At 38.3% G+C, this 25,371-nt stretch overlaps 1 protein-coding gene across 10 annotated transcripts in view; it reads right to left on the bottom strand.

Annotated features, from left to right (window-relative positions):
- Window positions 1–24,046, bottom strand: part of TFG (trafficking from ER to golgi regulator) — a 42,311-nt gene extending 18,265 nt beyond the window's left edge. For 2 of the 10 annotated variants that reach the window (XM_009446007.4, XM_063806942.1), the window contains exons 1-4: window positions 21,045–21,402; window positions 16,928–17,154; window positions 10,692–10,775; window positions 1,869–2,015 (exon numbers count right to left, since the gene is read on the bottom strand). In XM_009446007.4, coding sequence (XP_009444282.1) covers window positions 1,869–2,015; window positions 10,692–10,775; window positions 16,928–17,111 — 415 coding nt within the window. In that variant the 5' untranslated portion in view covers window positions 17,112–17,154; window positions 21,045–21,402. Of the gene's footprint in view, window positions 1–1,868; window positions 2,016–10,691; window positions 10,776–16,927; window positions 17,155–19,242; window positions 19,279–19,717; window positions 19,816–21,044; window positions 21,630–23,637; window positions 23,775–23,994 lie in introns of those variants that run through there. The other 8 variants (XM_054682101.1, XM_063806941.1, XM_001145321.5 and 5 more) reach the window with 7 other exon arrangements.
- Window positions 24,047–25,371: the final 1,325 nt, after the last annotated feature.

The raw sequence follows: 25,371 nt of genomic DNA, 5'->3' as shown, positions 1-25,371 counted from the left end.
TGCCTCTTAAAGGAAAACAAGCATCCAAGAACCGCTGTAATAGAGAGCTGAAGACCACAGGTGGCCACATTTCTTGGTGAGGGTAAGCCACAGGTTCTAAATAGCACTGATAGCTGATTGGCAATTTCATTTTGTGGACTAGATTTCAGTTTCTGATGTATGGTTTTTTTGTTGTTTTTGTTTTTTAAAAAAATAACAACTATCTCTAAAAATATAATGCAGATTGTATTATTCTTATATCATCTTATCATCAGATATGTCAGACAGGACACAATAACTAGAAAATGGCCATACAAGAAAACAACATATGGCATGATTTCCAAAATGCAGAGAAGAAACCAATTTTAACACCTTTTACATTAACATAGGTAAAAAGCTAACAGTATGTATAAAAAATATAGAAACAAAGAATAAAGTATAAACAGTAGCAAGAAAGAGGTGAGGAAAAAGTTTCACCTAAAGCAAAAAACTCATAAATCCATTCCTTAGAGTAGAATGTGGGCCACTGTAGCTAATTTCTGAACAGTATTGGCTATACTGGTTAAATTCTCATCTACACTTAATATTCTGCAGATGGTTAAATCCCCTGAAATTATATGCAAATGTTGTGTCAGCATCTATGAATTCTTCTGGAAAAATTGTCTAACTTTTTCATTGATTCTTGATCTAAAATTGGAAATTTTTGTTTGGAGAGGTAGGGCTCAGAATAGGCAACCTTCTTTGACCTGAAATATAAAAGGTTTCATCATAAAGTGACCAAGAGGATCTCATTATAGTATTCAGCAAATCTCCATTATGTTCTGAAATAGAAGTGGAACTAGAAATAATCAATCACCAAATATTTATTAAACATCTATCATTAACATAATTCCATATGACTATTAGAAGACAGGAAGAGAGAAATGATGGAAAATACATCTTTATTTAAACTGTAACTAAAATAAAAATAGAAAACAAAAACTTCCAAAATATTCAGTGGCCAAAAATAGAATACATGCCATTTATCCACAAAAATTATCTCATGTTAAGCCCTTTATATGTAGTCATCCAGTCTAGACTTTTTTTAAATTACTATTTCACAATATGGACAGTTTTAAACTATGAAAATTATAAGCAAACAAAGAATTTGTAAAAAGAAAAAAATAATAATAAGAGTTTTCTTTAAATGCAACATCTAAGAATCTTAAAAGAAGAAAGCAGTTTTTTAACTCTACTTTCAAGTCATTAACACATACTTAAAGTTCAGTCCACATTTTAAAATACATTTGGTCCCAAAATTATGTCAGTTCCAAATGTTGACACATTTTGCTTTATCTTAACACAAACAGTACATGTCATCTATACAATGGGGAAAAAATTAGTTTTTCTTTATTATTAAAAACTGTGTTTCAACTTTACAACATACCATTTTTAATGAACATTACTAATCTAAGTGATTTTTAGTTGAAAATACTTCCAACACTATGTAATTATTCATGAAATGATTTTCAATTCCCAAGGTCCATTACTTATCTATTAAAAAGGGTTCATGTGTCAAAAGGATTTGAAAACTGACCTGTGTAACAAATCTAAAAGTCTAAGACTAGTTGCGAAAGAATCACCCAAAAAACACTTTAAAAATGGGATTTCCAGGTGCTACACTCCAGTAGGTCTATGATGAGATCCAGAAATTGGTGTAACGAAACCTCCTAGTAATCCTGATGAACAGCAAAGTTTAGGAACACAGACATAAATACTAGTAGAGAGGCAGAGGAAGAAACAAGAGTGACATTGGGGGTGCCATCCTTCTCCTACTTAAAAAGAGTTTTTTAAAACCTCCAAAAAGACGTAAGAACAATAAGTCAGAATACAATGGATTCAGGGTTTACCATTTTCAGGAATATTGGTGGAAGGTCCTGGTTCTCCAGGTGGTTCCAAGCTATCCAATAAACGATTCACTTTATTTCGAAGTTCTATCAGTTCTCGACGGAGATATTTCACCTGACTTGATTCAAGGGGTCTTGGCTGGCCATTAACTGAAATAAAAACATTTATTTGCTTAAAATTAGAAGTTCATGAATAAGTATACTAATAATATGCAACAAGGAAAAATAAATACAATTCCTTTAAAAAAACAAAAACAAGATATCAATGTAATGGAGTAACTTTTTAAAAAAAAAAAAAAGAATTCTCTATGGCTAATAACTTATTTTGGAAAAAAAGCAGAATTATCAGTCTTTCTTGATGCCATACCTATAGCCTATGACCTTACTGGTAAAAAGGTTTGGTAGGAAAATCCGAGCTCTACTTTTTAATAGAAATGATTAAATTTAATAAAAATCATAACTTCAAAAGCTCACTTTATTTCATGCTGTTCTTAAATAGAATTTATTAAATTTAATAGAAATTATTAAATTTAATAAAAATTATATAACTTAAAAAGCTCATTTTATTTCATGCTATTCTTAAAATAATACAAAAATACCTTACTCTATACATGTTTAAAGATATAACATGACTGATAGGTCTGTTATCCCTCTTGCATAATTTTGTCTTGAAAAAAACAGCTAACTAAAATAGCTGATCTTAAAAGAAATCGTTAAAAAAATATATGCAGGGCCAGGCATGGTGGCTCACACCTGTAATCCCACCACTTTGGGAGGCCAAGGAGGGAGAACTGCTTGAGCCCAGGAGTTCAAGAAAAACCTGAGCAATACAGTGAGACTTCATCTCTACAAAAACCTTAAAAAATTAGCCAAGTGTGGCAGCACATGCCTGCAGTCCCAGCTACTCAGGAGGCTGGGGTGGGAGGATTGCTTGATCCCAGGAGGGGAAGTCCAGTTGGCTGAGATCACTCCACTACACTCCAGCCTGGATGACAGAGGGAGACCTTGTCTCAAAAAATTTTAAAAAATAAATATAAATTTAAAAATATATGCAGAACTTATCTACATCATGACTGTCCTTCAAAGCAGTTACTTCCAGAAACAGTATATAAGCCACAAAATGCCAGAGATTACTTGGTAATCTCTGGTTGTGATTTTTTAATGAAAGCAACATTACTTCACTTATTATTCATTTTGTCCAAATGATTTTCAGTTGACTGAAAAAAATGAAATCCTTCATTCAGCAACAAACACTGTCACCACTCAGGTTATTTTTAAAAAGAAAAGAAAGTGACACAAGGCTCTGATTGCAAACCCCAAGACAGGCGTTCAAAAATTAAACTAAAATGCTTTGCGCATTGCCAGTATACATACATACAAACTCCTGAAGCACCTAATTAGAAAAGGACATCTACGTGAAAATAAAAGTTCAGGGCGATTCTTTGTTAAACATGTTTCAAAATCAAACCACCAATTATAAGCTTTTAGAAGAAAACTCACAGTAATTCACATACTCCCTGCATAGCTATGAAGTTCAATACAATCTCCTACCTACATCAATTATTGGTTTTCACTTGGTATTACTGTTTTTTCTCCAATATTTGATGAGAAAAACAGCTCCTAGCAGCCAGAAACTGGTCTGGTACAGTAAGACAGGCCTTAGTGTTGCTGGAAGCTGGCCTGGCACTCACAGGTAGGCTGTGGTGTTCTCCCGTTGAACATAAATATTTCAAAGAACACCAACATCACACAAGACTATAATCTGTGATAGATCAACAGTCCATAACCATGTCAAAACTCCAGACAAAAACAAGAACACTGACCACACCAGAAAAATGACCAAACAACCTTTTATCCTGGCTAATATGAGTAACTGCTACTACTTTACCAACTGCAGCTTTAGCCTCAATTCATTCCTCTCACCTTCCAGATAAGATTTAGTAAGATTCATTCCTCTCACCTTCTAGATAAGATTTGATAAGATACCCAAACATAGAATCATCTCTACTTCCTGAGAGCATCCAATGCAGAGCAAAGCTCTACTTCCTTGAACCTTATCCCAAATCAGGTAACACAAACCCAAGCCCAAAAAAAAAAATACTTTTCTAACATACTTGTAAGACATCCTATTGTTCTCCGTGGTATTCATTCTCCCTTGCTGCAGTAAGTCAGTAAACCCAACTTCATTCAACTACAGGTGTGTTCCTGGTGGTCTTTGGAGCACACTGATACATCTTACCAGAACTTTTAAGAACCTTGCATTTACATTCCTAGTATGGCCTATAATCTGTTATTATCTACTCAGTGGGTTTAAGAGCACTAAGCTCCAAATTATACTCAATTAAAAGTTTAAATTAGCTAAGTTTAAATTAATTAAGTTAATATTAGGCGTCAGCTTGATTAGATTGAGGAATGCCTAGATGGCTGGTAAAGTACTGTTTCTGGGTGTGTCTGTGAGGGTGTTGCCAGAGGAGATTGACACTTGAGTCAATGAACCAGAAGAGGAAGACCCATCTTCAGTGTTGGTGGGCACCACCCGATCAGCTGCCAGTGCAGCTATGACAAAACAGGCAGAAGAAGGTAGGATAAGTTTGCTTGCTGGGTCTTTAGCTCGCTCTCCCTCCTATGCCAGATGCTTGCTTCCACTCCTCCTGCCCTTGGACAACAGACTCCAGGTTTTTTGGCCTTTGGACTCCAGGGCTTGTACCAGTAGCTTCCCAGGGGACTCTCAGGCCTTTGGCAACAGACAAAGGCTGCACTATCAGCTTCCCTGGTTTTCAGGCTTTTGGACTTGGACTGAGCCACTGAGCCACTATCAGCATCAGCTTCTCTCTTTCCCCAGCTTGCAGATGGCCTATCACGGGACTTCGCCTTGTAATCACCTTGCAATTCTCCCTAAAAAACTCCCATGTATCTTATTGGTTCCATCCCTCTGGAGAACCCTAGCACACATAATAATGTATCTTCATTAGTGTGAATATAATCATAAGACTTTAATGAACCATTTCAAGCACACAACAAGATAAACTTACTAAACACCCATCTTTGTTAAAGCTTAATATGTATTTATATTTTTTTTGAGACAGAGTCTTGCTCTGTCACCCAGACTGTAATGCAGTGGCCTGATCTTGGCTCACTGCAACCTCTGCCTCCCAGGTTCAGCAATTCTCATGTCTCAGCCTCCCAAGTGGCTGGGATTACAGGCACGCACCACTACACCCAGCTAATTTTTTTTTTTTTTTTTTTTTTTTGTATTTTTGGTAGAGACGGAGTTTCGCCATGTTGGCCAGGCTGGTCTCGAACTCCTGACCTCGTGATCTGCCCACCTCGGCCTCCCAAAGTGCTGGGATTACAGGTGTGAGCCACCGCACCTGGGCAAACCTTAGTATTTTTTTCATCTTTGCTCCTAACCACTAAGAAATGAAACAGCATAGACATAATTAAATCTCCCAGAGTACCTTTCCTCAAAACCCATTCCCCTACTTGATTTTAAAAAATTTTATGTTTCATCCAAAACAATCTTGCCATGTTAGATTTATCCCAAGTATCTTTTGTTGTATATAATTATAATAGGTATTTTAGTTACATTTATAATCCTTTTATATTAGGCATACAGCAGTTGTTCTACATAATAAATGCCCCCATATGAGGTAAAAGAATTCCCTTTTGGCCAGGCGTGGTGGCTCACATCTGTAATCCCTGCACTTTGGGAGGCCGAGGCAGACAGATCACAAGGTCAGGAGATCGAGACCATCCTGGCTAACACGGTGAAACCCCGTCTCTACTAAAAATACAAAAACAAATTAGCCGGGCGTGGTGGCAGGTGCCTGTAGTCCCAGCTACTTGGGAAGCTGAGATGGGAGAATGGGGTGAGCCCCGGAGGCGGAGCTTGCAGTGAGCTGAGATCGCACCACTGCACTCCAGCCTGGGCAACAGTGAGAGACTCTGCCTCACAAAAAAGAATTCCCTTTTATTCATAGTTTGCTATGACTTTTCAACATGATTGAGATATGAATGGCTTTTCTTTATCTAGAGATGATCTAGTTTTTCTCCTTTAATCTGTTTTATGGAAAATAGTATGTGATTTTCTAATTTAAAGCAATCTTAGACTCCTTGGGTGAGCAATTTTGACAATGGTGTGTTTAAATATTCACTGATGAGTTTGATTTGTAAATATTACTTAATATTTTCTATCTATGTTCATACGTGACACTGGTTTGCATTTTCCTTTGCTGGTTTTCATGTTAATGTTATATTAACCCCACAAAATGAATTAGTGTATATTCCCTCTTTGCCTATGCTCTTGAATAGTTTGTATAATTTAGAATCATCTGTTCCTTAGGTATTTGGTAAAATAGTTGGCCCAATTTCTTTAATGTTAATTGGGGCAATCAATTTTTCTACTTCTTGAAACAGTACATTAAATTTACCTAGGATACTGTCCATGTCACCTGAGTTTTCAAATTTAAATAAAGGAATTCATGGTATATATAAAATTTTAAAGTTTCTACTATAAACTTTTCATTTCTAACATTGCTTATTTGTGCCTTGTTTCTCCTTAACTAATCCTCATAAAGATTTGCCAACTGCATCTTTTCAAAATTGTTGATCCTAACAATTCCAATTTCTAGTTCACGTCTGCTCTTATTATTTCCTTCCAAGTTATTTGAGGTTTGTCCTTTTGTAACTGTTTGAATACCTTGCTCAAAAATTTCCAATCCAGTTTACTAATATAAAGTATTTAAGGCTGTAAGTACTACTCTAAGTACAGCTTTAGCATTCTCTAAAAACTTGGTTACATAGAAGTCATTATCTACTTATTTATAATTCCCATTATTATTTCTTCTTTGACTTATTTAAAACCATATTTTGTCTCCAAAAGTAGGGAAATTTGGGTTACATATTCTGTCCAATGGTCTCTAAAGAAGCCAGAGAATATGACCTTTAAGATATCTAATTATCTGTTACATTTTGGGATTTTCTGGAAGACTTGATTTACAGTCAACTTCTAAAATGCACTATGAGTACTCGGAAAAAAAAAAAAACAAAACTGTATTTCTCCCTAACTGCTAGATGTACAAGACCAACGCTGTTTGAGCCTGCTTGATTTATCGGCTGTCCCATAATTGTAAATTTATTGATTTCTCTTTGTTCTGTCAATTTTTCTTAGGGGAAAACATCTAAAGCTAACATGCATAAGTGTTCAGATTGCTATATAGTCCTAGTGAATTATTCTTTTTATCATCATAAAGTGACTATTACTACTCAAGTTTTTATATAAGTCTATTCTGTTAATAACCAGCTTTCTTTGCATTTGTCTAGTCTCTTTTTCTAGCCCTTTACTTTCAAGCTTTGCATAATAATCTTTTATGTCTCTTGGAAGTAGCATGGAACTGGATTTTTTTAAAAATTCCATTAAGAGATTATTTTAACCGATATATGTAGTCAATTTCTGTGTACTGTGATTAGTATTCTGTTCTATCTATTGAGCTTTCTACCTCTTTTATTCCGCCACCACTTTCTACTGAACTGAACAGGTACCCTTGTTTTCTTTTTTTCTCCTTTCCTGACAATGTCTAATTTTTCAATTATAACTCTTACATGTACACCATGCATACTTCTGCATATGTAGTATGCAATTAAAAAAATCTAAAGGTAATTACAATGTTCCTCCCAAATAAGTCCTTAAAATATTTTTATTCCTATCATCCCTTCCTTTCTTACATATTATTGCCCAGTATTTTTGTCCCAAATTGTTTTTATTCCCTAAGACTATTAATTTTGTAACAATCAATGCTCATTAAAACGTACACATAAATTTCATTGGTGCTTCCCAATCCCCTGACAGCCCAAGGTTTAAGAGTTAAGCTTCCTTGACTTTTTCTGTATCAATGGAAAAGCTTTTCTAAAATAGTTTTTGAAAGCATAGCCTGTTGAGGGCCTGGGACCAAGCAACAGTTTATCTGCTCACATTGCTTCTTGCATCTTTCACCACCTTCTGGACTAAATTTCCTTCTTGATGAAGACCACTGTAAAAAATTATTTTAACAAGGGTCCACGAGTGGTAAATTCTCAGTCTTTCAAAGTATTTTTACTTCTCCTCATTCGTGAAATTTAGTGGAGTATAGGATGCTACTTTTCTAGTTATTTTTCTTTACTGTTTGCAACTGTGATAATACTGTCTTTTAGCCTCTATTATTACTATGAAGAAGTCTACTAACAGTCTAATTGTTTCATATGTGATCAGTCTTATTCTCTCTGGCTACTTTTAAGGTAATCTCTCTGTCTTAAGACATTTTCCAGTTTCATGACAATATGTCCAGTGGGGATTTACTTTTACTTATCCCTGCTCAAGGCTCCCCGTGCCTTCTGAATCTGAGGGTCTATAGCTTTTATATAACTGAAAATTTCTTTAGTTATTACCTCAATGTATTTCCACTCTCCCATTCTCTCCTTCTTGAAACTCTGAATAGAAATATTCTGGATGTTCTCATTTTCAACTTCTCTTTTGCCTGTGTTTTTGTGCTTTACTCTGTAATTTCTTTGGATTTCCTTTTCAGTTCACTAATTCTCTTTTTAGCTATGACTAACGTGTTTAACCTATCCACTTAGTATTTAATTTCAATGATTATATTTCTCATTTCCAAGTTACTTTAAGTTCTTTATAAAATCTGTTTATTGTTTTTCCATAATACAATAGCATCTTGCTCTTACGTTCTCGTTTTGTTTTGTTTTTTCTGAGATGGAGTCTCACTCTGTCACCCAGGCTGGAGTGCAGTGGCGCGATCTCGACTCACTGCAACCTCCACCTCCCAGGTTCAAGCAATTCTCCTGCCTCAGCCTCTCAAGTAGCTGGGACTACAGGCACGCACCACTACAGCTGGCTAATTTTTTGTATTTCAGTAGAGACAGGGTTTTACCGTGTTGCTCAGGCTGGTCGCGAACTCCTGCACTCAGGCAATCCGCCCGCCTTGGCCTCCCAAAGTGCTGGAATTACAGGCGTGAGCCACCACGGCTGGCTGCTTTTATATTCTTATTCCTTCTTCTATGTCTTAAATAACTTTTAATTTTGTAGACTATCACATATCTTAACTGAAGTTGTTGAAAATCTAATCCTGCTATTAGTTGTGTCCAGTGGTTCTTGCTTACATGACAGCTTCATGTGTCTTACGGTTTTGTCTGTGAGAAACCTATGTGACCTGGATTGAGAATATACCCCTCAAGAGAGATTTTGGCCTTTCTTCTGAGATTTTTCTAAAATGGTAACATCTGGGCTTGGGAGTTACCAAACTACATGGATAGTTTAAATTTAAACCCAACTCACCTAAGGACCACAATTATGAATCCTGAAGGGAGACTTCCCAAGCCCCTGATGGCCCAAGGTGTAAGAGTTAAGCTTCCTTGACTTTCCCTGTATCAAGGTAGTCTTTTCTAAAATATTCTTTTTGAAAGCATGGCCTACTGAGGGACTAGGACCAAGGGCCTACACCATGTAGACACCAGATGGCAATTCCTTAAATTATGCAGGCTAAAATCTCTACTATCACCACCAAGAACACCCCAAGTTTCAGCTTTTGGCACATCAGGCCTTTAGTTCCCTCTACTTTTTTGTTCCCTGGATATTTCCCTTACTTTCCTGGGCAAGCTGAGTTACAGAATTCAAAAAACACATTTGTAAGTTTATCTAGCAGATCCTGTTTAAAGTAAGGGTCTTCAGATTATCTAATCTGCTTTATGCCTAGTCAATAGTTAAGTATTTTACATTCAATACTGTAAAAAGATACCTTTATTTTAAATAATTTTAAACAGTTTTTGTTATTAACATTTAAATTCTGATTATTCATATTCATCCTTCCTAGATGGAGATGAAATAGATACAAATTAAATCAATAGACCATGATCATATTTCATACTGAACTCTAAGTTTCATGCAACAAAATTAAAAAAAATAAAATGCTAAACAAAACAACAAAACAGCCGGAAAAAGTGTACACATTTTATTTTTCACATAATCACACTACCATTTAACTCTGTAATCTTTTCTATCTTGTCCCTTAAGAGTTCTGCCTTGCATATCTATTAAGATCTAAAAGAAAAAATCTAAAAGATTAAAATTAGTCTTCTATTGGTTTTTATCAGAACTATTTTTAATCTTTAAGTACCCCTTGGGAAATACTGTCTAAAGCAAGGGTCCCCAACCCAGTGCTGCTCTGTGGCCTGTTAGGAACCAAACCGGGCTGGGCAGCACAGCAGAAGGTTAAGTGGTGGGCTCCGCCTCCTGTCAGTTCAGCAGTGGCATTAGATTCACATAGGAGTGTGAACCCTATTGTGAATTGCACATGCGAAGTGGAAGAGTTTCATCCCCAAACCTTCTCCTGCCCCCTTCCATAGAAGAACTGTCTTACACGAAACCAGTTTCCAGTGCAAAAAGGTTGGCGACTACTGGTTTCAAGTATCAGACTTACATGTTAAGCCCTGATAATAAGTAACAACATACTGTAATGTGAAGGAAGATAATTACAATTTAAAAATTCTAATACAGCTAAATTAAAACTATAATACTGCACCAGGGATACCTAAGTTATACCTGATTTCAAAAAAAACATACTTAACACTCTGTTCTTACTGAATTAAACTTCTATCATTTTCTTAAAAACATACACAGCCATAAGCTTCAAGTAATCTAAAACAACTACCTGAACACAAATAAATGTAATAATATTTGAATAAGTTATTGCTTACCTGAGTCTTTAAAAGGAAAAAAGCCAAACATCTTTAAAATACAATGAATAAAATAGTAAATTCATTAGAAAGTTTACTACTCACCAAATAATGTCAGTTTCAGTATCCTACTACACTGAATTGCAAAGGAAAGGTCAGAACTATCAAAAATTGTTATAAGATCTCCATCTGGAATTAAAAAAAAAAAAAAGGTTGTTTTTTTTTTAATTTTTTAAATTTTCAAATTTGTATAAGCAGTAAACTAGTAAAAATTAAAAATCCAAAATGTAGATTGTAGAACATAGTTGGACTCTCCCATAGAAACCTTAAACTTTAAAGGTTTGTCTAGCAAAAATGCATTTGTTCAAAAATATACTAAATCAATTTTGCTTATTACTCTTATGGCAAGGTATTTACACATATCCACATGAAAAAATACAGCTAAAGTGAATCCATTAAGTGCCTTAATATTTATTAGTCACTAGGAAGAGATTCATAGACAGCAATATCATAAATTGTTGGTTTAGACTGAAATCTTTTCATTCCAAAAAATTTACATCTTTTACCAAGAAATAAAAAAGTTTCCCAAAGTTCAAATCTTAATCATAGGTAGAGTAAAACACTACTGTTGCAAAACTGCTTTAATGAATGGATAGACAGTAAATTCTTTCAGGTCACTGACCATTTTGATATTAAGATGAAAACAATCAACTCTCCCCAGAAAAATATTTATATATTCAAAACAGTGTGTATTTATGACCGTGAAATCCCCCAGATCTCAGGGATAAAGAATGCTATAATTGGCATACCAACTGTGTGTCTCAAAAGCTTTCAAAGGGCTAAGGGAAAAATACATTCTCTAAAGAAAGCAAGAACAGAAAAGCAGCCAGAGACAAGGAGTTCATCAGGGACCTCTGCAGGGTGTCTTCACAAACAGTTGGGTGGGGAGGAGTTCTGTCCTGGGGAGGCCACAAGACTACTTCTGGGATGCTCTGCTGCACCTACTTTAACACTAATTAGGTGGATTTATTTTGGACAAAGATGACAAAACTGAGAATTTTATAACTGTTTTTAGCTCCTTATAGCCAGACCCACTTCCCATAACATACTTGTTTAATGTTCAACTTTCATAAACACATTTTTTAAAGAAAATAAAGTATGTATGTAAAAGAAGAAAACTTCCTGTTCTTTTTTTCTTTTCTGAATCCTACAACAGAAACAGAGTATCTCTGATGGCAGGAACTTTACCTAAGCCATTCCTCCACTCTACTAACAGAATCTAACGGACACAAATCAAAACAATCAAAAACTTTTTGGCCAAGTGCGGTGGCTCACACCTGTAATCCCAGCAGTTTGGGAGGCTGAGGTGGGCGGATCACCTGAGGTCAGGAGTTCGAGACCAGCCTGGCCAACATGGAGAAACTCCGTCTCTACTAAAAATACAAAAATCAGCCGAGTGTGGTGGTGTGTGCCTATAATTCCAGCTACTTGGGAGGCCGAGGCAGGAGAATCACTTGAACCTGGGAGGTGGAGGCTGCAGTGAGCCAAGATCACACCACTGTACTCCAGCCTGAACGACAAAGCAAGACTTTGTCTCAAAAAAAAAAAAAAAAAAAAAAAAAAAAACCATGAAATACAAAGTTGTAACTAAATGTGGAAGACAAACTACAACGAGGACACCTCAAGCTAAGGGTCCATGAACTGTGACCAACGGACAAAATCCCTGTGTTGTTATAGGTCTGTGAATGAAAAATGGTTTTTACATTGTAAAAAAAAGATGAGACAGAGGCCTTATGTGACCCACAAAGCTACAATATTTATTCTCTCTGATCTATTAAAGAAAATGTTCGCTGACCTTTGCCCTAAACAGTAGTTAAGAGAAAGCCAATCAATGAGGTCGGTTTGAGATAAAGGCAAAGCATCTTCAAGTGGGAAAAAAGGCAGTTAAAGGCCAGGCACACTGGCTCATGCCTGTAATCTCAGTACTTTGGCAGGCCAAGGCAGGAGGAGCGCTTGAGCCCAGGAGTTCAGGACCAGCCTGGGCAACACAGTGAGACCCCCATTTTGATAAACATTAAGAAGAAGCTGAGTGCAGTGGCACATGCCTGCAGTCCCAGCTACACGGGAGGCTGAGTTGCAAGGACTGCTTGAGCCCAGGAGTTCAAGGCTTCAATGAGCCATGATCACACCACTGCGCTCCAGCTTGGGAGACAGAGCAAGACCCTGTCTCAAGACAAAAAATTAAAAAATAAAAAAAAGACAGTTAAGGAAGTACTAGCCAGAGCAATTATGCAAGAGAAAAAAATAAAAGGTATCCAAATTGGAAAGGAAGCAGTCAAACTGTCCCTGTTTGCAGATGACATAATCTTATATAAACAAAAACCTAAAAACTCTACCAAAACCCTTAGAACCAATAAATGAATTCAATAAAGCTGCCAGAAACAAAATAAGTACACAAAAATAAGTAGTGTTTCTATACACATACAATAAAAAATAAAAAATGCAATCCCATTAACCACAGCTACAAAAATTTTTTTAAATATCTAGGAAGCAGTTTAACCAAGAAGATGAAAAACCTCTACAAAAAAAAAAAAAAAAACACTGATGAAAGAAACCAAAGAGCATACATATGTAATGACATCCCATTGATGTCATTACAAATGACATCATTTGTATATAAGAACAAATATTGTTAAAATGACAAAATTACTCAAAGCAATTTACAGATTCAATTCAATCCCTATCAAACTACCAATAAAATTATTCATAAAAATTTAAAAACAAACCATAAAATTTGTACAGAACTACATACAACCCCAGACAGTCAAAGCAATACTGAGCAAAGAACAAAGCTGAAGGCGTCACACTTACTGACCTCAAAATATACTACAAAGCTGTAATAAGCATGGACTGGCACAAAAACGGACCCACAGACCAACAGAACTGACATAAAAACAGACCCATTGACCAAGAGAACAAACACATAGATCAATAGAACAAAAGAACATAATCCATGTTATCTATAGCCAACTGACTTTTGACAAGACCACTCATTAGGAAAAGGATAACCTCTTTAATAGGTCGGGAAAAGATTTCATGAATAAGACCTCAAAAGCGCAGTTAATAAAAGCAAAAATAAATATGATTATCTCAAACTGGAAAACTTTTCTGCACAGCAAAGGAAACAATCAAGAGTGAAAAGAGAACTTACAGAATGGGAGGAAATACAACTACTCATCTGGCAGAGGATGAAATATTCAGAATATACAAGGAACTCAAACATCTCAACAGCTAAAAAACAATCAATCCAATTTTAAAATCAGCAAATGATCTGAACAGACATTTCTCAAAAAAAGACATAGAAATGGTCAATAAATATATGAAAAAATGCTCAAAATCACAAATCATCAGGGAAATGCACACATATCAGAAAAATGAAGACCACCACAAGGTTCACCCCAGTTAGGATGGTTATTATCAAAAAGATAAATAACAAATGCTGGCAAGAATGAAGAGAAAAGGGAACTCTTACACATTATTGGTAGGAATGTCAACAGTACAGCCACTAGGAAGAACAGTATGAAGGTTCCTCAAAAAACTATAAATCGAACTAACACACAATTCAGCAATGCCACTACTGAATATTTAACTAAAGGAAAGGAAACCAGTATATTGAAGAGAAATCTGCACTCACATTTTACTGCAGCACTATTCACAATAGTCAAGATATGGAATCAACCTAAGTGTCTAACAACAGATTAACTGATAAAGAAAATATGGTATATATACACAATGGAATACAATTCAGCCATAAAAAAGAATGAAGTCCTGTCATTCACAGCAACATGGATGGAACTGGAAGACATTAAGTTAAAAAGATACCACATGCTCTCTCTCATATGTGGAAGCTAAAAAAAGTTGATCTTATACAAGTAAAAAGCAGAACAGATGACAGTAGAGGCTGCAAAGGGTAGGGGAAAAGAGGGATAGGGAGAGATTTATTAAAAGACACAAAAGTACAACTAGAAAGAAGTAGTTCCAGTGTTCTATAGCACTATAGGATGACTACAGTTAACAATAACATATTATATAATTTCAAATAGCTAGAAGGAGAATATTGAATGTTTCTAACCCAAAGAAATAAATATTTGAGGTGATGGATATGCAAATTACCCTGATCTAATCCCATTATATGTAATGAAACATTACTATGTACCCCATAAATATGTACAATTATTATTTGTCAATTAAAACAAAATTAAAAAAAAAAGTACTCTTGGGACTTTGCTAAAAAAAAAAAAAAGTTAAAAATCTGAATTGTAGGCTGGGCATGGTGGCTTATGCCTTTGGGAGGCCGGGTTGGCAGTATTGCTTGGGGACAGGAGTTAAAGGTCATGGTGAGCTATAATCATGCCACTGCACTCTAGCCTGGATGAGAGTGAGACCCTGTCTCAAAAAAAAAAAAAAATTCACTGATCAAATTAAGACACACATTTCAAAGTCACAGAGGTGCAAATCAACGTATGATAAGCATAAGAAAACAGGAAAAAAGTACTATCCTTTATTGTTTCTTAACATGGGCAACTCTCAAAAATTTGTTTTGGGTATTCTTAGACTACACACCACAAAAACAAAGGAGAATTATACCTTTAGCTAGATGGTCAATTTAACTGATCACCAGTGATTTACACTTCTCTTCCACAGTATAAGTTGTGCTAAGTGGCTGCTCAGCCAGGGACTATACTTCCCAACCCATTTGCATCTTAGCAGAGCCATGTAACTGGGTACTGACCAATGTCATAAGGGCAGAAATGACATACAACACCATCAGGCCTAGTGAGTAAAATCTCCCATATGATTCTTCATACTCTGTCTTCACTCATCTGCCTGCCAATGTCAATGCCTATGGTGAGCTTATAAGCCATGTGTTGAAGGTAACAGCTTCTTTCAACCTGGATCCCTGAAAGATTTCTCAACTATTAAACCACTCAGATTTTAAGATTTCTATTATATCTGCTGGCATTACTTTAAGCCCAACCCTAACACAGACAGAGAAAAAACTGTTAGTGATAAGAAAACTAGGTTAAGCAGTGTCAGAGATGTTAAGAGGTAAAAGTATTTAAAAACAAGGATGGTGTGGGTAGCAGTGCTAAACAGTGAGGTCAAGATTAAATACACTGCAAGTAAGTTCAACAGTAAAAAACACTGGTAACCACCTAAAGAGAAAATTTCAGCAGAGATGTTAACAAAGAAGGCAGGTTAAAGAATAGGAAATACAGTCTACTACTATAATTCTACTCAGTGTGTTTGCCGAAACATTTTTCATTCAAAACCTATTTCCATAAAGATAATTTTGTCAACAAATGAGTCTGGCAACACTGCATACCACTAACTTCTGAAAATGTATATAAGCATATTACATAATCTGAAAACTCCTACAATAAAGAAACACTCTTGTCTTTGTTTAAACCAGCTTTCCCTTACTTAGTTGACCATGAAATCCTTTTTCATTCAATACATACTAAAACCTTTCATTTCGGGAAATAAGAATAGAAAAAAAATTTTTTTAAGCTAAAAGAAACCAGAATTATATGGACAAAAGGAGAAAATAATGCTTGTAAAAAAATGTATGTGAAAATGTTCTAACACTTAAAATTCCCTTCTAATAAACCAATTAGCTATTTTTTTTTTTTTTTTGAGACGGAGTCTTGCTGTGTCACCCAGGCTGGAGTGCAGTGGCACGATCTTGGCTCAATGTAAGCTCCACCTCCCGGGTTCAAGTAATTCTCTGCCTCATCCTCCCGAGTAGTTGGGATTACAGGCACACACCACCACGCCCGGCTAATTTTTGGTATTTTTAGTAGAGACAGGGTTTCGCCATGTTGGCCAGGCTGATCTTGAACTCCTGACCTCAAATGATCCACCTACCTCGGTCTCCCAAAGTGCTGGGATTACAGGCATGAGCTGCTGCGCCCGGCCCCACTTAGCTAATTTTAACTGATAAGAGAATTATAGTAACTATAGGAACATCACATTCAATACAAGAAAGTGAGGTCTCAACTACCGTGAAGAGAGGATGGGAAAGAGTCCAATAAAAATGGGCAAAATAACACATACAATACTTAAGACTTTAAGGTCAAGCATGGCAGTTCATGCCTGTAATCCCAGCACTTTGGGAGGCCGAGGCAGGATTGCTTGAGCCCAGGAGTTTGAGGTGACACTGAGCTATGATCACACCACTGTACTCCAGCCTGGGCAACAGAGGCTCTGTCTCTTTTTTTTTTTTTTTTTTTTTTTTAAAAAAAAAGGACTTTAAAAAATAGCTTTAAAAACACTCTTACCTTCATCTTTATACTTTATTGTTACTTCATCATTACTCAGAAGTTTTCCTCTGAAAACTCGTTGCATCATTAGCACTAATTCATCATAAGTAATATCTTCATTATGAATAGGAATTCGCCGAATATCCTCCCCAAGTTGAGCTTTGATGATTAGCTTCCCACTTAGATCCAACTGTCCGTTCATGGTGGACTCCAGGATGTTCTATATATACAACTCTAGAGAAAGACTGATAAAAGTGGTTTTGATAATTAAACAACAAAACATACTGTAAAAGTTGAGAGCAAAGCTACTATTAGATGCTAAGAAACTCTAGCCTCCAAAAGATTCATTATCCCCATGTTACCATATTTATGTTAAAATGGTCTGGAGGCAACATTATTTTACTGTAGGGATAATAAAATAAGCTTTTATTTTACGTCTACTATTATTTTTTCTCATATTTAACTGTTCATCTGACATGACCATTTAGATTTTTCTTAATATATCTAAAAATAAATTCCTGATATTCCACCTAAAACCTACCTCTCCTAGAGGCTTCTTTATCTTCCTTCGAGTTGTATAAGACAAAAAAATCTTGGTTGATCTCTCTCTCTCAAACCTTACATCCAAACTGCCAAGAAAATATGGTTGCCACTGCCTTTAAAATAACTCTGGGGTCCAACTTCACTGCTATCAACTTGATTCAAGCCACCATCATCACTTGCCTAAATGACTGGAAAAGACTCCTAACCAGTCTGCCTGCTTTTTACCTTTGCCCACTTTTAATCTAGTCTCAGAACACCAGAGTTAACACTGTTAAGTAAAACCTAGTATCATTCTGTTCAAAACCTTCCAATGCATTCTCATCTCAAAAAGCAAGACCTATAAAATCATCTGGCCTCCAGTCCCTGGCCAAGTATTTAACTTCATTTCCTACCTCTCTTCTTCACTCACCCCTGCTATTCCCATACTTTAAGTTTTCCCTTTGTCTTGACCCTTTCTGATACCCCTCATATGATTCAGATTCCTTATCAAGTGTTAACTGAGAGAGATCTTTCCTAACCATCTAATTTAAAATGGCTCCCCTGGCATTATCTTCTTATCCTGCTTTATTTTTCTTCAAAGCACTTAACACTACCAGACATTAAAAATTTATAACATTTTATTGTCTTTTCCACTTGATGGTAGGAAGTAAACGATTATGTTTTCCATATTCCCAGAGTCTACAACAGTGCCTAGCAGACAACAGTCATTCAACAGCTGTTAAATAAAGGGAAAAATAATGGATTAATATCTCTTCTTCTCAAGGCCAAGATGTTCCTGAATGTGATCTATAATCGCTGAACATTTTCCAAGCATAACTCCTTCCTCCTCCTGCCCCAAGAAAATGATCTCTTGAGACTTTTCAAGGTATCCTACAAACTACTACTGGCCACATTCTAGTTTCAACTTCCCGCCTTACTACTAGCAGCTTTCTGCTTCCTCCTCTTAAATCTGTTATTTCATTAACACCACACTTCTCTGCAATTATTCTTTATTCTTTCGGGGTATGTGAAAGCACTCACCTACTCCCCCAACATATCAACCCTTCAAGTACTTGAAAAAAGTTTTCATGAATCCTATTATATGAATATTATATATTAATGCCCTACTATTCTTCATATAAATACGCTAGGTCCTTCCATCTAACTAGTCCTTAAATTAATATCTCTAGACCCCTCACCATGCTCTCAACAGATATTTTATTAATAAATCTTCAATGAAATGGGTCATTAAAACTAAATATAACACTCTAAGGTCAATGCAGAATAGAGTGAACTGCATTCCACTCTAGGGATGCCATGCTTATCTTAATGCAAAATAAGAATACAGTTAGCTTTTTATCTGCCAGTTCTCACAATGGACTTCTCATGAAGACAGTGATTAACAGAAATCTCCACACAACCAACTCTTCGCCTTCTGCAATGCCTTCTGCAATGCTTTCTGTATTCAGGAACTACTTATTAAATACCTACTATGTGCCAACTCTAAAGTATAATTACTTCACCAAGATGGTAAATATTCCATCTTGCTTGCTCTGGCAGCCTAAGAGTAATAAAGACCTTTCAATAAATCAATGTATTTGTTACCTTCTCCTTCCTACAAGAAGTGTAAACCAGCAATAATGTAAAAGGAACCAGTGCTTAGCTTCAGTGAGCTGGTACTATCTATTCCCAGCAGCACCTAGAAAAGTGCCTGACATATAGAATTTAAAGACTTTGTTTAAATTTTTTAATTATGGGAGAAGAAAGCTGTAATATAGATCAGTTTTTACATCCGACCCCTCACACTGTACCTTCTTTATGTAGCTAGAAGTGACTTCCATCAGACACACTCCTAATTAAGAAAAAAATTCCAGCTTTGAAGATAATTGATGGTATATCCTTCTGACTGGGGTACGGGTTTGTTGCCCAATTTCAATGGATTTAAAATTTGAGGGCCGGGCTCGGTGGCTCACACCTGTAATCCCAGCACTTTGGGAGGCCGAGGCGGGCAGATCACGAGGTCAGGAGTCCAAGACCAGACCGATCAACAGGGTGAAACCCTGTCTCTACTAAAAATACAAAAATGAGCCAGTTGTCGTGGCGCACGCCTGTAATCCCAGCTACTCAGGAGACTGAGGCAGGAGAATCGCTTGAACCCGGGAGGCGGAGGTTGCAGTAAGCCGGGGGATCACGCCACTGCACTACAGCCTGGGCGACAGAGCCAGACTCCGTCTCAAAAAAAAAAAAAAAATTGAGTCACGTATACTTTCTATCTGCCGTGTTTACCTGCAAATTCACTTTTTGTGTTTCCTATTGACTGTAAACATCTTGTGGCCAGGAACCAGTGCTTCTTTCCTAAAGCTGTCGTTTGCTCTTGCAGTCATCTCCCCAGAGTAAACACAAAAGTATCTCAAAAGTAAGTGTGCAACAAAACTTTCCCTTCAAGGGGAAATCCCAACCCAACATTACTTCATATACAGAATTCTGGTACTCATTTTCTCTTCCAAAGTAGAGACTGGTATTAACTAGTTCCTAGAACTGCCAGTAGGAGCCCTACGACAAGCTCTTCTCCCATCTTGTCCTTGCCCCGCCCCCTCTGAAGTCCAGAAATGACTCGGCTTCTAACTTGTATAATATAACCCTCTACCAGGTACACTTTTCTCAGCACTGGGAATAATCTGACATGCCCAAGGTCATATAAAAAGCCTGCCTCCTGAACCAGGTTCTAGGTTCGGCGGACAAACTTCTGGTTCTACTACCTCTAAGGGTAAGACCCTGCTCAATTTCAGAGGCTGTGGCTTAAGCACCTCCTGAGGGGAGCAGTTTCCTTCAAGAAATACTAAGCCAAGTCAACCTGTAATTATTCTAAAGAATGCCAAGAGGCCTCAAACCCTGCCTCAAAGGCAGCGCAGCAAGACGGTAAAGATTCTCACTACTAGCTATGTGATCTTAAGTCCTCCAAGGCTCACTTTCATCACATTCGAAATGAAAACAACATCTGAATTTGGAGGAATCCTTGTGATGATTAAATGAGATAGTGCATCCAAAATACTTACTATAGTGTCCAGCAAAGCAAACTCTTAAAGTTAGCTAGAATCATCACTATAAACCAGGCTGGGCCTCCAGCTGGCGCTTGATTAAGCGCTGACTTAGCCAAGGAACTAGGCTCCGATTCTGTGACCCCAATCAACTTATTCCCGTAGGCGCCACTCCACACCCTTCCGAGCTCCTTCGGGTATTGGGCGCCGGCCGCCCCAAACCTCCCAAAGCCCCTCTCCTCTCAATCCAAACGCTTGGAGGCAGGCTGCACCAAGGCATTAGCTGGCGCACTCCCCTCCCGGAGCCCCCGAGGCGCGCCTCCTGGCCACCGCAGCCAGGGGTTGCCTCTCTCCCCTCCCCCTCCGCGACCTCCCTTCCCCTCCCCCCATGCAAGGCCCCGCCCGCCCTCCCCCCCGGCCTCGTCCTCCCTCCCACCCCCTCCTCCCTCCAGCCCCTTCCCACAGCGCCTCCGACCCCAGCTGCCGCGCGGTTCGAGCGAGGCCCTCCCAGCGCCTCCTAGTCTCCCGGCCTCCTCGGACAGAGCGCCCGCAACCCCCGTCTCCAGTGGCCATACCGGCTTGCAGAGGCCGCGGCCGCCGCCTCTCCGCAGGTCTCCGCTGAATGGGCGGACGCGAGGCCACTGGACTGGGGCGTCGCGGGGAGGCGGTGGTCACGGCCCGCTCGGTTGCCCTTCGCGACCGCCGCACCTCGCTAGCAGGCTCGCGCGGGCCCCGGCCAATCGCGCTGACCCAACAAGCCTAGCGAGAACTTGGGCTCTGTACGTGGCAGGTGGGGGAAGAAAAGAGGCGGGAGCAAGAAAAAAAAAATGTCCTTTCGCCCCTCCTTATTGCGAGTGGACATACCCAGGACGCATGCGCGACGGCGCGAGGCGCAGGGCTGGCTGGGTCCCGGCTGCCTAGGCCGAAGAGTCCCTGCTTTCTCACTGGATGACAGGATTTAGGAAGCGTGAGCTGCCCCGATGCACGCATGCGCGGGGCGTGACCACGCACTTCCGGTTTTCTCGAAAGCGGGTATTTCCGTTTCTCGCCAATGGGCGGGGCGTAGTGCGCTGTTCTAGACTTTTTGAGAGTTGGTTGCAGTAGACGTCTGTCCAACTTTAAGTGGTTTTTGTCGTTATTGTTGACCATTGTAGTAACAGCTGAAAAAGAAAAAACCTTTTCTTCTACAAATCCATTCATTCATTATTGGGAGCCTATGCTTTGCCAAGCCCTGTTCTAGGAATGGGGGTGAATCATTTTGTGAGCAAGGAGTTTCCAATTAAGCAGGGAAGACCTACAGCGTTTATGAGCAAGGAAAATCTGTAACTGTGTAAAGGACAAAAGCTGGGAAATTAAGGCTAAAGATTCCTGAGTGATTTTTAGAGGATAAGGCATTTGAGTGTGTCCTACGTACTCTTCCCTTCTCCCTTACCTGTTCAAATAGAAATACAGTATGAGTAAGTGGGAATTTATAGCCAAGGGGTGGAAGTCGGTCAGTGGATGGAAAATTACTAAGAGGAAATATCAGGGGCAAGGGAGATTCTGGCTAAACCAACACAACAGGATTCTAGACGAAGATAGGCCAGGATAGCAGACATCACCTGGGGGTGGTGGAGGATGAGGAACCCCATCAAGGGTGAGGGATTCTCACTACACTGCCTTAACAAGGTTCTTTGCTGAAACTGAGTTTTACAAGAAGATGCACAGATGGTCCTAGGAGAAGGCCCAGGAGCCCGAAGTTTGGCCAAACGGAGAATGTTTGTCACTTCTAAGGTGGAGACTAAGCTGATAAATAAAGCATTTAGACCCTACCTGGTCTCCAGTTGTTTACCAGTTATAAAAGAAAAACTTAAGCTGAATTAAATTTAAAGGAGTTTAATTGAGCAATGAACGATTTCACGAATTGGGCAGCCCCCAGAATCACAGCAGATTAAGAGACTCCAGCAGAGCCACGTGGTGGAAGATTTATAGACAAAAAAAGGGAAATGAGGTACAGAAATTGGCAGTGAAGTACAGAAACAGCTGGATTGGTTACAGGTTGGCGTTGGCCTTATTTGAACACTTAGCAGTCTATGAGTGATTGAAGTGTGGCGGCTGGAATTGGCCAAGACTCGATTATTGTAAGAGACGCATACTTCTAAGTTAGGTTTTCAATCTTGTCTGTTAAGCTAGGTTACAGTTCATCCACAAGGATTCAAGTATAGAAGTATGGAGTCCTTCTCAGGCCATATTTAGTTTGCTGTAACACCAGATACTCCTAAAGGACCTGGAGTAAATTCTGGTGTTTCAGGGTGAGAAGCTACGTTCTTTTACAACCATAAGTAGTGTGATCTTTTTCAGTTATAAGTCTCTGAAACTTCTGTTTGAGAGTGAAATAATGTAAGTTTACACTGTTCACTTCTGATTTGTATTTTCCAACAGTTGTATTGACCTTTGAGCAATTGTTTGCAGAGATAAGGGAGTGGAGTGCTGCAGAAGAAATGAAAAACAGTTCCTAATTGCTCTCCAAAGAATGTTATTCATTGCTTATTTTTTAAAACTGAATAATACAGATTTGGGGAGATGCACTGCTGTCAGATAATAGTATTATGATGTCATTAAGATGGTTTGGGATGGGGTAAAACCACAACCATATGGCAAAGGTAAAATATTCCCTGAAGGAAGTGAATTATACTACTGTTATAGTAGTATATTTAAACTAAAAAGAGGTCAGATCCTGAGGCAGGAGATAAGGAGGTGAACCTTGGCCTATTATAAGGTGAAAAGAGTATCTGCTGAGGATCCCCAGTGAGGGGGCACTCAAGAGTCCTGCTACTGAGGAGAAATAAGCTGGTCCCTGTTACACTGTGGTAATCTGTACACTAGGAAGAGAGGCACCCATAAGCTGGCCTTGTGGAAAGGCTGGAGCTCATGGAGCTCATGGACTCTGAAAGCAACTTGAGGCTCTTTATGTTGTAATTTCCCTCATGCTTCATCCCGAAGCCATCAGTAAAGTCTTGTTTAATGGTAAAGCCTATTCCCAGCTACTTCTATGGAACTTGAGAGGTGGGGTTCTGGTGATTTCTCAAGTCGAAGCTGATGCACATCTATGTACTTAAGCTCCCAATAAATACAGGTGATAACTAGTGACAGAGCCATAACCTGAATTGAACCAGTTACCTCACTTACCAAGAACATGGGTCTCTTCTACTATGTCTGTAGATACATACTGGCCTTCTTTTCTGCATCTAGATGAATTTGGTTTTAAATGAACACTGAGCATAGTCTTGAACTAGAAAATACTACTCATTTCTTCCAAGGAACTGCTAAGAAAAAAAAAAAAGAAAATACTGCTTAATGGTAGTATATTAAAGTTGAGGATATGTGAAGGAAGGAGAAGGAGTGCAAGGAAATATCTTTGACCCAGACTGTAGCAAGGAAAGATATGAGATTCTGCACTACACAGGTTATTTTCCATGTTTCATCTGAAGAAGGGTTAAGACTTACACTGTGATTTTAAGAGAAGGAGTCAACCAACCAACTTACCTACCACCTGCTCTTCCTCCCTGAAAGTCTGTGTAGCTAAAACTCCTCACATGGAAGGAAAGGGGGGAAAAATTCTAAGAATGAAAACGGGATTCTCAGACTGGACAAGAAATGAGACAAAGACTATGAGCCCTGTTAGCAAGTTAGATAAAATCTATGTTTCATCATGTTCTTCTTTAGTACTTAGTATAAATCATTTTGAGAATTTGAGTCATCTTATATGTCCTCAGAAGAACAAAGGAAAGCGTGTACATTCCTCCTTGGATGAGAATTTCCAACGAGAAGTTATGTCCCTTGCCAAGAATCAGCTCTGTTGTGGCAGCAGCTAGCTAAAAAAGAGAACTCCAAACAGAAGGGGAGTCATGAGGACCAAACAGGAGCCAGCTAGTCAGCTCAGCCTCACCTTCACTGGCTAAATGTAAAGATTTGCTTGTGTGAACATAGGAAGCTGCCACCCTATGCAGAGATAATGAAGGAGAAAGGAACGATTTCTTACTTTGTACCTTTGAGTGAGTGATTCTTAGCACTAGCTAAGCAAAATACTACAACCTGTCCTACCAGCTTCACATCCGTGAAATCCCTAAAATGCTTTTGCCTTACCATGGTGCTCTATGTCCAATCTCTCTTTAGAGAAACTACTCTCAAAGGCAGTTCTTCCTAGATTTTGTATCACTAGAGGCTGATCTAGACATTCAATACATAGTTATTGAATAAAATAATGAAAACTAAGTTCCCCACCACTTTACAGGGCAAGCTCCCAGAAAAAACAAAAGGATCAGCTGTCAACGGGTAAGTTCCTAACTCCCTAGCCATGTAGGATTTGTCTCTTAGTAATTTGAAATCATTCACTTTTCTTCATTTACATCCCCTGGAGACAGTGCTAAGTTACCTCTCTGCTAAATTACCTGTCAGATTTCAAGTTGAAAGAGAAATGCAATTGTGAGCTGAATTGCATCCTTCCCCCAGAATTCATATATTGAACCACCTCAAAAGGTGACTGTATTTGGAGATGGATTCTTTAAAGAGGTGATTAAGTTAAAATGAGGTCATTGGGGTGAGCCCCTAATTCAGTATGACTGATGTCCTTATAAGAAGAGGAGATTAGGACACACAGAGAGAAACCAGAGATGGGTGCACACAGAGGCGAGGCCATGTGAAGATACATTAAGAAGGCAGCCTTCTGCAAGCCAAGGAGAGAGCCCTCAGAAGAAACCAAACTTACCAAATTTTTATTTCCAGCCTCCAGAGCTATGAGAAAATAAATTTCTGATGTTTAAGCCACCCAGTCTGTGGTGTTTTGTTATGGTAGCCCTAGTAGACTCATACAAATGCCACAAGATGTGCAAGAAGATATAACTTTTCATTTGATCAAGAGTA

The sequence above is a fragment of the Pan troglodytes genome, chromosome 2, assembly GCF_028858775.2.
Source record: "Pan troglodytes isolate AG18354 chromosome 2, NHGRI_mPanTro3-v2.0_pri, whole genome shotgun sequence".
NCBI lineage: Eukaryota > Metazoa > Chordata > Mammalia > Primates > Hominidae > Pan > Pan troglodytes.
Note: the sequence above shows the minus strand (reverse complement) of the source record. Positions and strands in the feature narration are given on the sequence as shown.